Genomic DNA, 13,615 nt, shown 5'->3' on the forward strand with positions numbered 1-13,615 from the left:
CGGTTACAAAGGGGGGCCTCTTTCCTATTCATTGCAATACCCTGTGAGGATTAGACCTTCAAGATCAGCCACAGCACCAACAACAGGCTGTGGAACATCACTGTTGTTCATATTTACATTAGATCAGGGTCCTGACTCTGTCACTGGGGATACTGGGTCGACAGGTAGCCTAATAGTTAGAGTCTTGGGCCAGTAACCTGGAAGGTTGCTAGATCAAATCCCCGAGCTGACAAGGTTAAAAGTCTGTTGTTCTGCCCCTGAACACTGTTCCTAGGCTGTCATTGTAAATAAGTATTTGTTCTTAACTGACTTGCCTAGTTATATATTTTTTTTAAATGTATTGCGCATTGAGCATTTTACTTCAGTTGGCTGTTGGCATTTGTAAACCATTTCTGGTAAAAAAAGAAAAAAAAAAAAAAGAAAGATGTTTGCTGATTGAATAATTGGATTGAGAGACGGACAACAGTGTCTAAAACAAGAGAGTTAGGCCGGGGGAGGAGGAGGACGAGGTCCGGGTATAAACAGTGATGTCAACAGTCAGAGACTACACTCTCTGACCACCGGACACATACAAGGAATTGGAACATCAGTAGTGAGCTGATACCTTTAGGAAAAGGTAAGACATCGCCATCCTTTTTGCTTTGTCTGGTTTGAATCTCCAGTTCATGCAGACAAAACGTCTGTAATGTAGCTGAAAGAAGTTGGTAAATGCTTTCATTTATAAATGTAGCCATCCAGTTACATTTTGAAATTGGGACATCTGTGTTCACGGGTAGAGTGAACTGTTATTTTTATTAATTAATTAATTTGATATTTATTTTTTTATATATAGGGGGTAGATCAGCTTTCATATTGCAGATAGATTGTAGCTTCCATCAATGTAATTGTCTGCATTACTTCCAATCCCCCATATATATTTTTGCTAATATTGTCTGTATATATATATATATATATATATAATACACATATACATACACATATACATATAAAAACATACATATACACATACATGCATACATATACATACATACACATACATACATATATATATATACATATCTTTTTTAAATATATTTTCCTTTATTGCTTTCTAACCCTACCACCCATCCCCTAATTGGAGTAAAATAGTGAACAACAACGCTTAGGCCTCTACTTCCAGCTTATACATACTATATACATTTCACAAAAGTTCTTAACCCATTTACGTTTTACGGACACAGTATGTTTTACGTTAATTATCTTGTTATTATTTGTTGTTATTAGTCCCAGCTTTCAGCTCCATTCAACCCCTCCCATCTATCTCTTAACACCATCCATATTCAACTGTGCTGTGGTGTTTCACAAAAGTTGTTTCTACAGATTGTAAATTGAAAAGAAACATTTTTGCTAAAAGTATTACTATATTATTGATCGATTGACTATGACTTTTCAGATCGCCCAGTAGTGCTATCTGCAGGGTTAGCTTCAAGTAAATATTCCAATTCTTCAGCCATTCCTGGACCTGTGACCGAAAACAAGCTACATACGGACAGTACCAGAACAAATGATCTAATGATTCTGTCTCTTCACAGTAAAATCTCCAGAGCTGAAAGTCAACTGTTGCCCTTAATTGAATATTACACGCTCCACAACTATGAGCCTCAAATGTTATGTTCGAAAACACTCGTGTCTAGCCTGTTAATACATGTCAGTCTGATTTAGTAGGGGATAGTAAAAGGTATTATTAGGTGAATTACTTGGTAAGGATTATTTGGTCATTCAGGTCAATGATGGAAAAGCAGCGTAGCATCCTTCCTGTAGTTGCATAAGGTTTGCAACACTCAGGCTTATAACTACTCTGTCTCATTGATTGATATCTGACACTGGAAATGCAGGTGTGTTCAATCTCCGTCAGCCTACTGGTATTGTCTGCCATTTGTAGGAGAAATGTGCTACTATTCCATTGTGGAAAATATCTCTCTTATGAAGACAGCTGACTGCTGACAATCCAGTCCAGTCTTAACTTCATATAGACTACTGAAATATAGTCAACTACTCCCTGTAAATGGTGCACTGTCTCTGCATCACTCTCCAAATGCAACTTTAGGAGGTCACTCTCCATGGTCCTGATCTCATCAATTGATTGACTACACACATGGTATTGAGATCCGGAACATGGATAGCACCATTCTTGAGTATAGAAAGTGATACAGTACCAAATTACAAACACGAGAAATGATAATGCCCACTGGGCACACAATGGTTGAATCAACGTTGTTTCCACGTCATTTTAACGAAATTACGTTGAACCAACATTGAATTGACGTCTGTGGCCCAGTTTGTACACTATTAGAACAAAAAGGTGCGGTCTAGAACCTTGAAGGGTTCTTCGGCGTTCTTCGGGTCTTCTTCGGCGTTCTTCGGGTTCTTCGGCGTTCCCCATAGGAGAACCTTTTGAAGAACCCTTTTTGTTTGCAGGTAGAACCCTTTTGGGTTCCATGTAGAACCCTTTCTACAGAGGGTTCTACCTGGAACCAAAAAGGGTTCTACCTGGATCCAAAAAGGGTTCTCCTATGGGGACAGCCAAAGAACCCATTTGGAACCCTTTTTTCTAAGTGTGTAGTGACTAGTTGACTAAAACCAGTGGAGGAAAGTGAAGACCATCCCCCTCAGTGAATTTAATTAAATTAAAAAAGAGAAACATAGATAAAACTATAGCAAATATATTCACACCGCTAAACCATGTCACAAATCCTAGGAGGCTCATGGTACTCGCTTCTGTCCTCCTCTGGGTACATTGGGATTATAAACATAGGAGGCTAATGGTTCTCACCCCTTTCCATATATAATTCTTGCTTCTGTCCTCCTCTAAGTACATTGACTTCAATACAAAACCTAGGAGGCTCATGGTTCTCACCCCCTTCTATAGACTTACACAGTAATTATGACAACTTTCGGAGGACGTCCCTCAACCTATCAGAGCTCTTGCAACATGAACTGACATGTTGTCCACCCAATCAAAATAACAGAGAATGAATCTACTACTGAAAGCATAAGCTACAGCTAGCTAGAACTGCAGTGCAGAAAATGTTGTGAGTAGTTGACTCAAAGAGAGAGAGAAAAACAATAGTTGAACAATTATGAACAAATTCAATTCTTCCAAAATTAAGGAGAAGCGATAGAGAGAGAGAGAGAGAGAGAGATAGCTATATTTGGTTGTATTTTTTTTAAATGGTCACTTAGCTAGAGAATGCAGTTAGCTAATTAAGCATACTCAAACACAAACAGAGAGGGATGCTATGTTAGCTAGCTGGCTATGGCTATCCAACACTGGAACTCTTCCAAGTGAAGGTAAGCTTTTGGTTTTATTAATGTATTGCCACTGGGGCCCACCAGTGTCATTGCTAAACTGCTTTCTGACTGTACACTGTACTGCATGATTGTAGCTAGTGGGTTTACTAACGCGTTAGTTCTAGTAGCTATGTTGACTATGACATGACATCGATGTAGGCTGTGTGTAGCGGTTGTAGTGGTCATGATATGAAGGTTTAGTTGGAAAGGTTTTTTTGCCTGGTCAAAGATAGCTGATGTGTTGTGCACTGAAGTACAAAAGTGAAGGGAAAAGCTGAGAGGAGGAGAGCGCATAGATAGTTTGCGAGAAATAATTATATATACAACGAACAAAGTGATCATGCTGTTTGTATGTGGCTGCTATGAAAGTGAACTGTGTTTGCGTGTGATCAGGGGTGTATTTATTCCACTGGTTCTGTTGAAAAACGTTTCTTAAACGAAAGCAAACAGAACGAAACAGGGATAAAAATACTGAAATTCGTCTCATAGAAATTCACATTTGCAACTGTTGGACTAATGATTACTCCCTAGATCAGCTAGATGCAGGCAAGAGTGTGCAAGGCGGTATTGAAAGTCACCTTGATTATTCAAAATGATCTACGTTGTAAACCTTCATGGGGAAATCAGATTATCAGGGGAAATCAGAGTATCATGTAGTAGCCTAAACCTATCGATGTTACATGGAGCTGAGTGAATGGAATATGAATGACAGTCATCTAATATGCTGTAATAGAAATAAGGCCATGCTAATCCTCCCCCATCTTAAACGGCACCGACCGCCGCTGACTAAAACGTATTCTTCAGTTCGACTAAAATTAGATTTTCTTCTAATTCTTCTTTTAAGTCCTCTTATGTGTATCGATACTGTTATGATCTCATGTCATTATCTTCATCTATCTGCTATAAATCTTTCAGGAAAATAAGACACCGTGTGACCTTGTGAATGCTTTTGGGGGGGACTTTGGTCAATGTGTGTAATCCATCAGGGACGTGAGGATGAAAACCCTCCTTTTAGATTGACTTTGAGCTGTGAGAAGAATAGTGTGACATGAGAATACGCTAGTGTGCAATTCCTGCCCAGGTACTTTGAGGTATTGTCCAGTTTTCTGTGCAGTCTATTGGATGAGATTTGTCAATAGCAGCAGTGCGAAAAGATAATCCCCAGGCAAGATTTGGCTCAAGGTAACTCACAGTGATGCTGTAATCTCATTCCACCAGATTAGCCATCCGCCTTTCCCTTGGCACTCGACACTGACGGAGCATCCTTCCATCTCATTGCTGGATTAGGGGTTATTCCTGATTGTGATCTACATTCACCTTTTTGTTGTGTCATTTTTAAAGTCACACATTGCACATGTTTTTTTGTTTGTTTTTTTGTCTTCCACAGAAATATACCTGAAGTTGCTGTAAAATGGCTAAGTGAGTCAAACCTTTTCTATTAAGGAGTAGCAACACTCCATGTTACATACCTTTCTATTTCATGTAGGCCTAGCTGATATAACCTTACTCGCTGGTATACTTTAAATGGAGCAGAATAGGAAAAGGTCTCTAACAAATATGGCAAGCAATACTTTTAAGAGCTCAGAGGACTGCTGACTACAACCGGAGAAAGCTCACACCAGAAATAACTTGGGTCCTATCCAACGCTGAGCACATGCATATTAATAACACGAAGTGTTACCATTCCCAAAGGATTTGTCTGTTTGTCAGAGACATTAGGCTTACCTCGGACTTTTCATCTCTCATAAGAAAAACTCCCTAGAGCAGTGTTTCCTCCAAAGGTTTTTATGACATTGGTTGCCATAAGGTGCTAATCAAAGTCAATGAATAGGTTTCCCCTGATGAATTATGAAAGGAGGGCTCCATTCAGTTCAACAGTATTGGAGAGAGAGGCAGACAAGGCTGCAGCTTTGACTTGAGCATCTGTGATTACCCCAAGCACTATGTGATGAATGGTCACTCATGCAGGGTGGCTTACAGCCCAAGTAGTTGGGTAGGTAAAACTATGCTCAAGGGTTAATTCCTCAGCTCTGCTCTTGTAAGACGACATATGACCATGACTTATGGCCCCTGCCATTAGGCTGGCCCGACAAACACATGTACAAACTCAGGATTGGGAAACATTTTGGACAAAACATGTCAGTTATCATCATTTAGTATAAATTATGTGTTTGTATCAGGTTGTGTCGTCATCAGTTGCACACCTGCACACATTTGAAGAACTGTTGATTTGATCATTTGTCTTTTTCACTACTTGGAATGAACTTTGTGTGTTTTCATCCTTTCAGAATGTGCCACTATACAGTGAAACAGTTTGAATACTGCTGAGTTTGACTGTTTCCTTTTTCTTTGATCTTTGCTAAGGTTGTACAAGAAAACCTCTGGGAACGGCACAGTAAGTGAAAACCTTTTTCCGTCTCTCTAATAATACTTGCCCCATGGAAATAGAGACCATCACCTATTTGTGATGAACGTGAAAGAGCTCCAGTTACATTCTGTGTTGACATTTTCTTTCTTCCTTTCTTCAGCTTACCCTTTACCTGGGAAAGAGAGACTATGTCGACCATGTTCAGAATGTGGACCCTGTTGGTAAGTATTACTTTTATACGTTTCACATATGTATCATATCCAGTTTAGATATTTGTGTTGAATCTCTCAAATCTCTACCCATCGTTGTTACAGAGGGAGTGGTGAAAATTGATCCTGCAGGCATTGCAGGCAGGAAAGGTACACTTTCTTTTACAATACTATTTATTTTTTACAGAGAAGTTGCTCGTGTGAGCAATTCTGCGGAATGATAGCGCACTGGTTAATGTTTATCCTGTTCTCTCCAGTGTTTGTGAAGCTGGCTTGTGCCTTTCATTATGGCCGCGAGGACCTGGATGTCATTGGACTGTCCTTTAGGAAAGACATCTGGGTCAAGCACATCCAGTTGTACCCTGATGCTGGCCACAAACCCAACCTCACTCCCATGCACGGCTGCCTGCTCAAGAAAGCAGGAGAGCAGGGCCGTGCCTTCACTTTCGACATTGCCACAAACCTTCCCTGCTCTGTCACACTCCAGCCAGGACCAGATAATGCTGGAAAGGTAGGCCCTTGCCTTGATAATCTTTTTTTTGTTTTTACCCCAGATTGATAGAATTCCATGATTCATTATATTCACGTTGACCTTTTGTGTACACCTAGGCTTGCGGTGTGGACTTTGAAGTCAAGACGTACATTGCAACTGAGACAGACCCCGAAGTGGAACTTGATAGGAAGTGAGTGCTATCCAAATCTTTGTGTTGTTTATTGAAATATTTTACACACATGAAAAAATTCTCTACATGTTAAAACCAATTGTTTCTTTCTGGCCTTATTTCATCTCTGCCTCCCTGTCTCTCTCCCTCCCTTCTTCACTTTGCTAATTTCCCCCTCCGTCTTTGTAGAGACACTGCTCGCATGACCGTCCGTAAGATCCAGTTTGCCCCAGACGCGACTGGTGCTCCTGGGCCCAAGGCTGACATCTGCAAGAGCTTCATGATGTCTGACAAGCCTGTCCACCTACAGGCCTCTCTGGAAAAGGAGGTGAGTTACACAGAAGGCCTCACTGGATTCTACAGCAACTGTAGCAACTTTATTGGAACACATAATAAAAAGGGGAAGTAGACATTAGACAATTTTGTCTTCTTATCGATGTCAGATCTACTACCATGGCGATCCGATCAACGTCAACATCAAAGTCAAAAATGAAACCTCCAGAACAGTGACAAAAATCAAAATCATAGGTAAGTCTATCACCACTGACTCTGAATGTTAGAACTGAAATGCTCTACTTCATTTGGTAACGGTGGTCTCTTTCCTTTAGTTGAGCAGACTACAGACGTGGTTCTCTACTCCGCAGACAAATACACCAAAACCGTACTTGCTCAAGACTTTGGGTGAGTAGACAGAAACCCACCCTCAGGCAATGTCCCTCTCCTCCTCATCTTCTAGGGAGTGCTCTTCCCCTGATGCTCTGAGTCCTAACATCTCCGACCTTCTCTTACAGAGAGACAATAGATGCCCATAGCACATTCAATAAATCCCTTGCCGTCACCCCCCTACTGGCCGAAAACAAGAAGAAGCGAGGTCTGGCGCTGGACGGCAGACTGAAGGACGAGGACACGAACCTGGCCTCCAACACCATGTGAGTAGCAGTCGGTTAATATCATCACATTCAGATCTAGACTGGAACAACCTGAGTCCATCTCTCACCGTCTTCTCCTTACCCCCAATTAGTATTAGACCCGGTATGGATAAGGAAGTGTTGGGAATCTTGGTCTCCTACAAAATCAAGGTCAACTTGATGGTGTCTTCAGGAGGGTAAGGCTTAGCTTAAAATATATATATTTTTTTTTTGCTTGTAAGCCAATGTCATGCTTTTCATTGAATTGGAGGAAAATAACACATTCTAATCTACTATGTTCTTTACCCCCGTTCAGCTTGTTGGGAGGTCTCACAGCCAGTGACATACAGGTGGAGCTCCCGCTGATTCTCATGCATCCCAAACCCCAAGGTAAACTAATAGTATTACCTAATAAATAATAGGATTTGCCATATCTAATAAACTCTGTCAAAGAAGAGCTGATGTGCTGAGGGTGTAATGTCTCTCTCTCTCTACTCATTCAGAGTTGCTGCTAATGTAACCGTTCTACTCTTTTCCCTTCTACCATAATGAACCCTATTACAAGAACAGAAGTGTGAGTATAAAATTATAGAATATAATAAACCAGCATGTATTAGTCGCATACACCACAGTATTCAGCTTAAGTGTTGTTTTTTTGAATTGCCTTATGAGTTTGTGTTATTCTCATGTTTCCCCCCACCCAGAGTAGAAACCTCTAAGAGTGAAGGTGAGCTTCTATCCGACAGACTTATAGACCCTACTGTACAGTGGACATACCTTTGATGTGGAGTGCCTGTTCATTGCTGGGCTGTTGAACTCTGGTCTTGATAGAGGCCAGGCTTTGCCCTGGATAGAATTAGCATGAAGGCACCCACAGTTGTATTTCAATTAAGTAAAAAAAAGGAAAAAAAAGAAGGTAGATTACTCAGATGATCCTGTGACTAAATCGAATCATTGTAATCATGGCATTACTTCGGGACCAGAGTTCACTGCATCAGTTCACACGCTGTCATTCACTGTAGTCGTCTGTGATGGTCACCAAGCAGAGATATTTATTGTATATGTTTTGTGAATCCCCAGAAGGGAAGTTACCCTTGAGGTTGAGTAAATTCCCTCAGCAGTAGAGAAAAGAAAGAGGGACTGCAAAGATGAATGGAGCAACGCCATTGACAGCTGCTCAGATTGGGACTGACGAACAAACCAAAGAAGAAACAGGAATACCTCATAAGAAGAACCATCCATCAAAAACACATGATATTGATTTATTTTACTATTACAGACATGTCTTCAGTTGTGGTTTTGTGAGCTTGTACTGTATGTTGATATCCATCCATGCATATGAATCATATCGCTTTACCATTCACTCTGTACTTCTCACATAAATTCATGGGGGGGGGGGGTCAACGATCACATCCAACCAGTGGCGACGCGTCATTCAGGGCAGGTGGGGCCGTTTTGAACCAGTTTTTTTTGTTTGCCTGTTTTGTATGTTATTTTGGCATTCATACGTGTCACATATCAGTTTGCAAATAATGTAAAACATGGTCTCTTTTTTGCTTTCTTGAGTAAGGCAGCGCCAAAATGCAGGTGTTTCAGCATAGCTCAGTACTTTCTATGGTGGTGGGGCAGCCAGCAGAAAATATGAAGCATAGGATTTGTTCTCTAGTTGCGCCGTGATTGCCTCAGTGTTCTGTCACTCATGGGGACACTATGTCACTGAAAAATCTACGGGTGGAGCTTGAAAATTCAATCCCCTTGAGTGCTGCCATAGACCTACATTAGAAGTGCCCATCCAAGAAGGCTCAAGGTCATTAGCCACAGATAAAATGACGTTAAATCACGTTATATCTACCGTAGCATTGATTGGACTGATCATGTGCACATCATACTTTCAAAATCTTAGCTAGCAAGCTAGACAAGCAGTCATCTTCATGCATCAAGTCGGTAATCTACTGCCAAATCCTTTTCAAACCTTGTCATATGAAGAGAAATTACAGATAAAACATATCGGTGCTCATCGGCCATTGGACATTACACAACAAGTTGGAAATCGCAAATTCAACAATGAGTGCTCACTGCAGCCCCGGGTTCGATCCCAGGTTGTGTCACAGCCGGCTGTGCCCGGGAGACCCATGAGGCGGCACACAATTGGCCCAGTGTCATCCGGGTTAGGGGAGGGTTTGATCGACAGCAATGTCCTTGTCTCATCGTGCTGTAGCGACTCCTTGTGGTGGGCCGGGTGCCTGCAAGCTGACTTCGGTCATCAGTTTCACAGTGTTTCCTCCGACACATTGGTGCGGCTTGCTTCCGAGTTAAGTGAGCAGTGTTTCAAGAAGCAGGCTCTCAACCTTCGCCAAGTCCATAGGGGAGTTGCAGCGACGAGGCAAGATCGGAGCTACCAATTGGATATCACGAAAAAGGGGCTAATGCCATGGCCAAGAAAAGTTTGAATACATTGGCCATGCTGTCAATCCAGCATGACTTCTGCAGAATTCAAAACAACTGGAAACTCGGAACTGGGAAATCTCAGATTTCAGTGAGTTCAAGACAACTGGGAACTCAGATAAAACTAGCTCTGACTGGGAAATGCAGAAAATAATTTTGAACGGTCATCCAACTCGGAATTCCAAGTCGGGATTTCGGGCCTCTTTCTAGAGCCCACTAGAAGGACTGCCGCGCCACCTTCCTGTTCAAGTGAGCACAGCACAACAAGGTGAGTCCAAAAATGTATTGTATGCTGCGGCATAAATGATGTAATAAGCCAGGGAGATATGTATACTGTAGCCAAGAAAGTAATATTAAGTGTACAGTATGTTGTGTAGTAAGCTGGCAGATGCCCATGTGCCTCACCCTAAAAATGTGGTCCCTTTCCTCCCTCATAACTTAGCCTACTGTTATGACTTGATGGTGCACATGTAGCCTGTAGCCTGTTTTAAAGAAATGCCATCATCGAATATTGTAAGAGCTTTCATTGTCTGCTTATATGCCCCCTTTATTTATCCTACGGTTGTGACTTGGTGTACAGGGAGAATACTGTTAATTTGCTAAACAAATAGTTATATTGTTTTTTGAAAATGCAGTAAATGAGGCTGAATTACCTGTTTCGTTGCCAGACAAACCTCCACTGATAGCCAGGTGTAACAGTGGTAAGGATTCACTCCATAGTGCTGATAAGAAAGCTCTGCTTTACGTAGTCCATAAAGGTTTGTGGGCACTGTTTGTCACCGATATAGTGCAATGAATGTATTGTTTAGTGTTGGTTGTGTAGTGGCTTTGCGTGCATGAATAATTATATATATATTTTTTGCCCCACTAATATTGACATGCTAAAATCGCCACTGCATCCAATATACAGGGGGTTTATTGGTTTGTCAATAAAATCCTACTCATAAACTACTCCAACCAACAGGGAGTCCGGTAGTTTATCATGTTCAAAAATTTTGTTTTTCTGTGAGATGTATGTATGTATGTATGTATGTATATATGTATGTATGTATGTATGTATGTATGTATGTATGTATGTATGTATGTATGTATGTATGTATGTATGTTTTTGGCTGATAAGTAATTGAACCAAATAAAAACACCACATATACTTCTAAGATTGCTTTTTCAACCATTCATTGCAGTGCATTTAGGTGAGATGTCCATGGCGCTGAACTAGCATCAGGTAATGAGGGGTCTTCATAGCAATACATGTTTTATAGTGTTCTCTAACATACACCAGGCACATGTCCAGCAAACCATGTACATTTTTTCAATACTTCACTAAAATAAAAAAGTACAGTGCCTATCATAAGTACTCACCCTCCTTGGATTTTTTGGGTCGATGATCTACACTAAAAACTCCATAATGTCAAAGTGAAAAGAACATTATGTAAATGTGTACAAATAACTGAAATGTCTTGCTTTTTCACTGAGTCTAAAAAACATTACGAACACCTGCCCATTCCATGACATAGACTGACCTGGTGAATCCAGCTGAAAGCTATGATCCCTTATTGATGTCACTTGTTAAATCCACTTAAATCAGTGTAAATGTAGGGGAGGAGAAGGTTTAAAAAAGGATTTTGAAGGAATGAGACGATTGCAACATGGACTGTGTATTTGTGCCACTCAGCGGGTGAATGGGCAAGGCAAAATATTTAAATGCCTTTGAACGGGGTATAGTAGTAGGTGCCAGGTGCACCGGTTTGTGTCAACAACTGCAAGGTGTGTTTTTCACTCTCAATAGTTTCCCTTGTGTATCAGGAATGGTCCACCACCTAAAGGACATCCAGCCAACTTGACACAACTGTGGGAATCATTGGATTCAACATGGACCAGCATCCCTGTGGAACGCTTTCGAGGACAGATTCAACCACAAAGACCAGTGAGCCTTCCCAATGCCTCACAAAGAAGGGCACCTGTTGGTAGATGGGTTAAAAAAAAGCAGACACTCCTTTGAGCATGGGAAAGTTATTAACTGGCTTTAGATGGTGTATTAATACATCCAGTCACTACTCAATGCAAAGATACAGGTTTCTAATTCCTTCCTAACTGAGTTGCCGGAGAGGGAAAAAAACCCTCAGGGATTTCACCATGAGGCCAATGGTGATTTTAAAACAGTTACGGAGTTTAATGGCTGCTAATGTTTTGGTGTCATATAAAATGAAGTAGAATTGCGTGAAATGTGTTTATAAAATACCAAATGTTTTCAGTGCAAAGGAAGAAGAAACGTATGTAATACGTTATAGCCTATAGACTAAGCTATACGTGCTCAGACATGCATTGAATGTTATTTTTTGCGAAAGGTGATTGAGTTATATTATTAACCTAAACTATGACTATCCAATCTACTCGTCACCTTATGAATATAGGCTCTTACATAAGTCTGCAGATGCGATGATGAATGGAATGCTTTATTTATAAAGGTGCATATTTATTGTCAAAATTTGCTTCCCCAAACTTGAAACTCACGCGCCACCTATGGGCTGACCAGGACACCAGGTGTTTCCCTGTCTTCTTGTGTCTCAGGCAGTGCAGCAGCTTCCTGGTGGAGGAGAAAATGATAGTGATCCTGAAGGGTGCTGTGGAGTTTTATAAGGTTATCTGTACCTGCTGGCCCTCTGCTGCATCTCAGCAGGCGATGCCAGCGCCATTCTCTGCTGTAGCCAGGCCTTCATCTTCCTCCTCTCCTCTCCTCTCCTGGACCTCACTTTTAATCAAATCACATTTTATTGGTCACATACACATGTTTAGCATATGTTATCGCGGGTGTAACGAAATGCTTGTAATTATTATTGCATTTTTTCGTGGGTGTAAGCAGTGGCGAATTTAGGTATAGGCGACATGGGCAGGCGCCCCGGGCCGCATAATAATAATATAACAAGCAAAAAAACTATTCGGAATGGTTACATTTGAGCGATCGGTTTTCTATCGCTCATTTCCCAGTCATGTCAATGACATCATGTCACCGTGTGGGACTGTGGGTCAATTAACCTTGTCAGAGTGGGCACCCTGATTCTAGTTGGTGAGCTAGGCAGGCTACTGCCTGGGAAGGTCTCCCACTCAGAAGTACGAGAAGGGGAGGGAGGCGGGGGTAGGTTGACCTCAGGTCTCCCCACTGGAAGCCCGAGGTAGAGGGGGCGGGGGAATCTATCAAAAAGCGCACCTCTAACTTTGTACAGTACTAATGCAGTTAGTAATGCAATTAGTTGTGCAATTTAGTTTGTGTTCTCCAACATCGTTTTAGAGAATTTGGCAGTACGCCGAACCACGCCAGCCCAGGACCTCCACATACAGCTTCTTCACCTGCGGGATCATCTGAGACCAGCCACCCGGGCAGCTGAAGAAACTGTGGTTTTGCACAACCGAAGAATTTCTGTACAAACTGTCAAAAACAGTCTCAAGGAAGCTCATCTGCATGCTCGTTGTCCTCACCAGGGTCCTGAGCTGACTACAGTTCGACGTCGTAACCAACTTCAGAGGGCAAATGCTCACCTTTGATAGCCACTGGCACGCTGGAGAAGTGTGCTCTTCATGGATGAATCCCGGTTTCAACTGTACTGGGAAGATGGCAGACGTGTTGGCCAGCAGTTTGCTGATGTCAAGTCAACATTGTGAACAGAATGCCACATGGTGGAGGTGGGGTTATGG

General features: G+C 41.6%; 1 protein-coding gene across 1 annotated transcript; it reads left to right on the forward strand.

Annotated features, from left to right (window-relative positions):
* The first annotated feature begins 529 nt into the window (after positions 1-529).
* Positions 530-9,555, forward strand: LOC106603010 (arrestin-C). Its single transcript, XM_014196111.2, has 15 exons — positions 530-616; positions 4,718-4,749; positions 5,695-5,725; positions 5,859-5,919; positions 6,013-6,057; positions 6,165-6,418; positions 6,517-6,590; positions 6,759-6,897; positions 7,013-7,097; positions 7,178-7,250; positions 7,361-7,498; positions 7,591-7,674; positions 7,794-7,867; positions 8,048-8,051; positions 8,558-9,555. The coding sequence occupies exons 2-15, from the start codon at positions 4,742-4,744 to the stop codon at positions 8,583-8,585; spliced, it is 1,098 nt and encodes a 365-aa protein (XP_014051586.1). The 5' UTR covers positions 530-616; positions 4,718-4,741; the 3' UTR covers positions 8,586-9,555.
* Positions 9,556-13,615: the final 4,060 nt, after the last annotated feature.

The sequence above is a fragment of the Salmo salar genome, chromosome ssa04 (genome assembly GCF_905237065.1).
Source record: "Salmo salar chromosome ssa04, Ssal_v3.1, whole genome shotgun sequence".
NCBI lineage: Eukaryota > Metazoa > Chordata > Actinopteri > Salmoniformes > Salmonidae > Salmo > Salmo salar.

Bases quoted from the DNA above. Each gene is read 5' to 3' on its own strand.
- LOC106603010 (XM_014196111.2), top strand. The intron at 5,726-5,858 runs GTAAGTGAAAAC...TCCTTTCTTCAG, and splicing joins AAACCTCTGGGAACGGCACA to CTTACCCTTTACCTGGGAAA. The intron at 6,591-6,758 runs GTGAGTGCTATC...CCGTCTTTGTAG, and splicing joins GAAGTGGAACTTGATAGGAA to AGACACTGCTCGCATGACCG.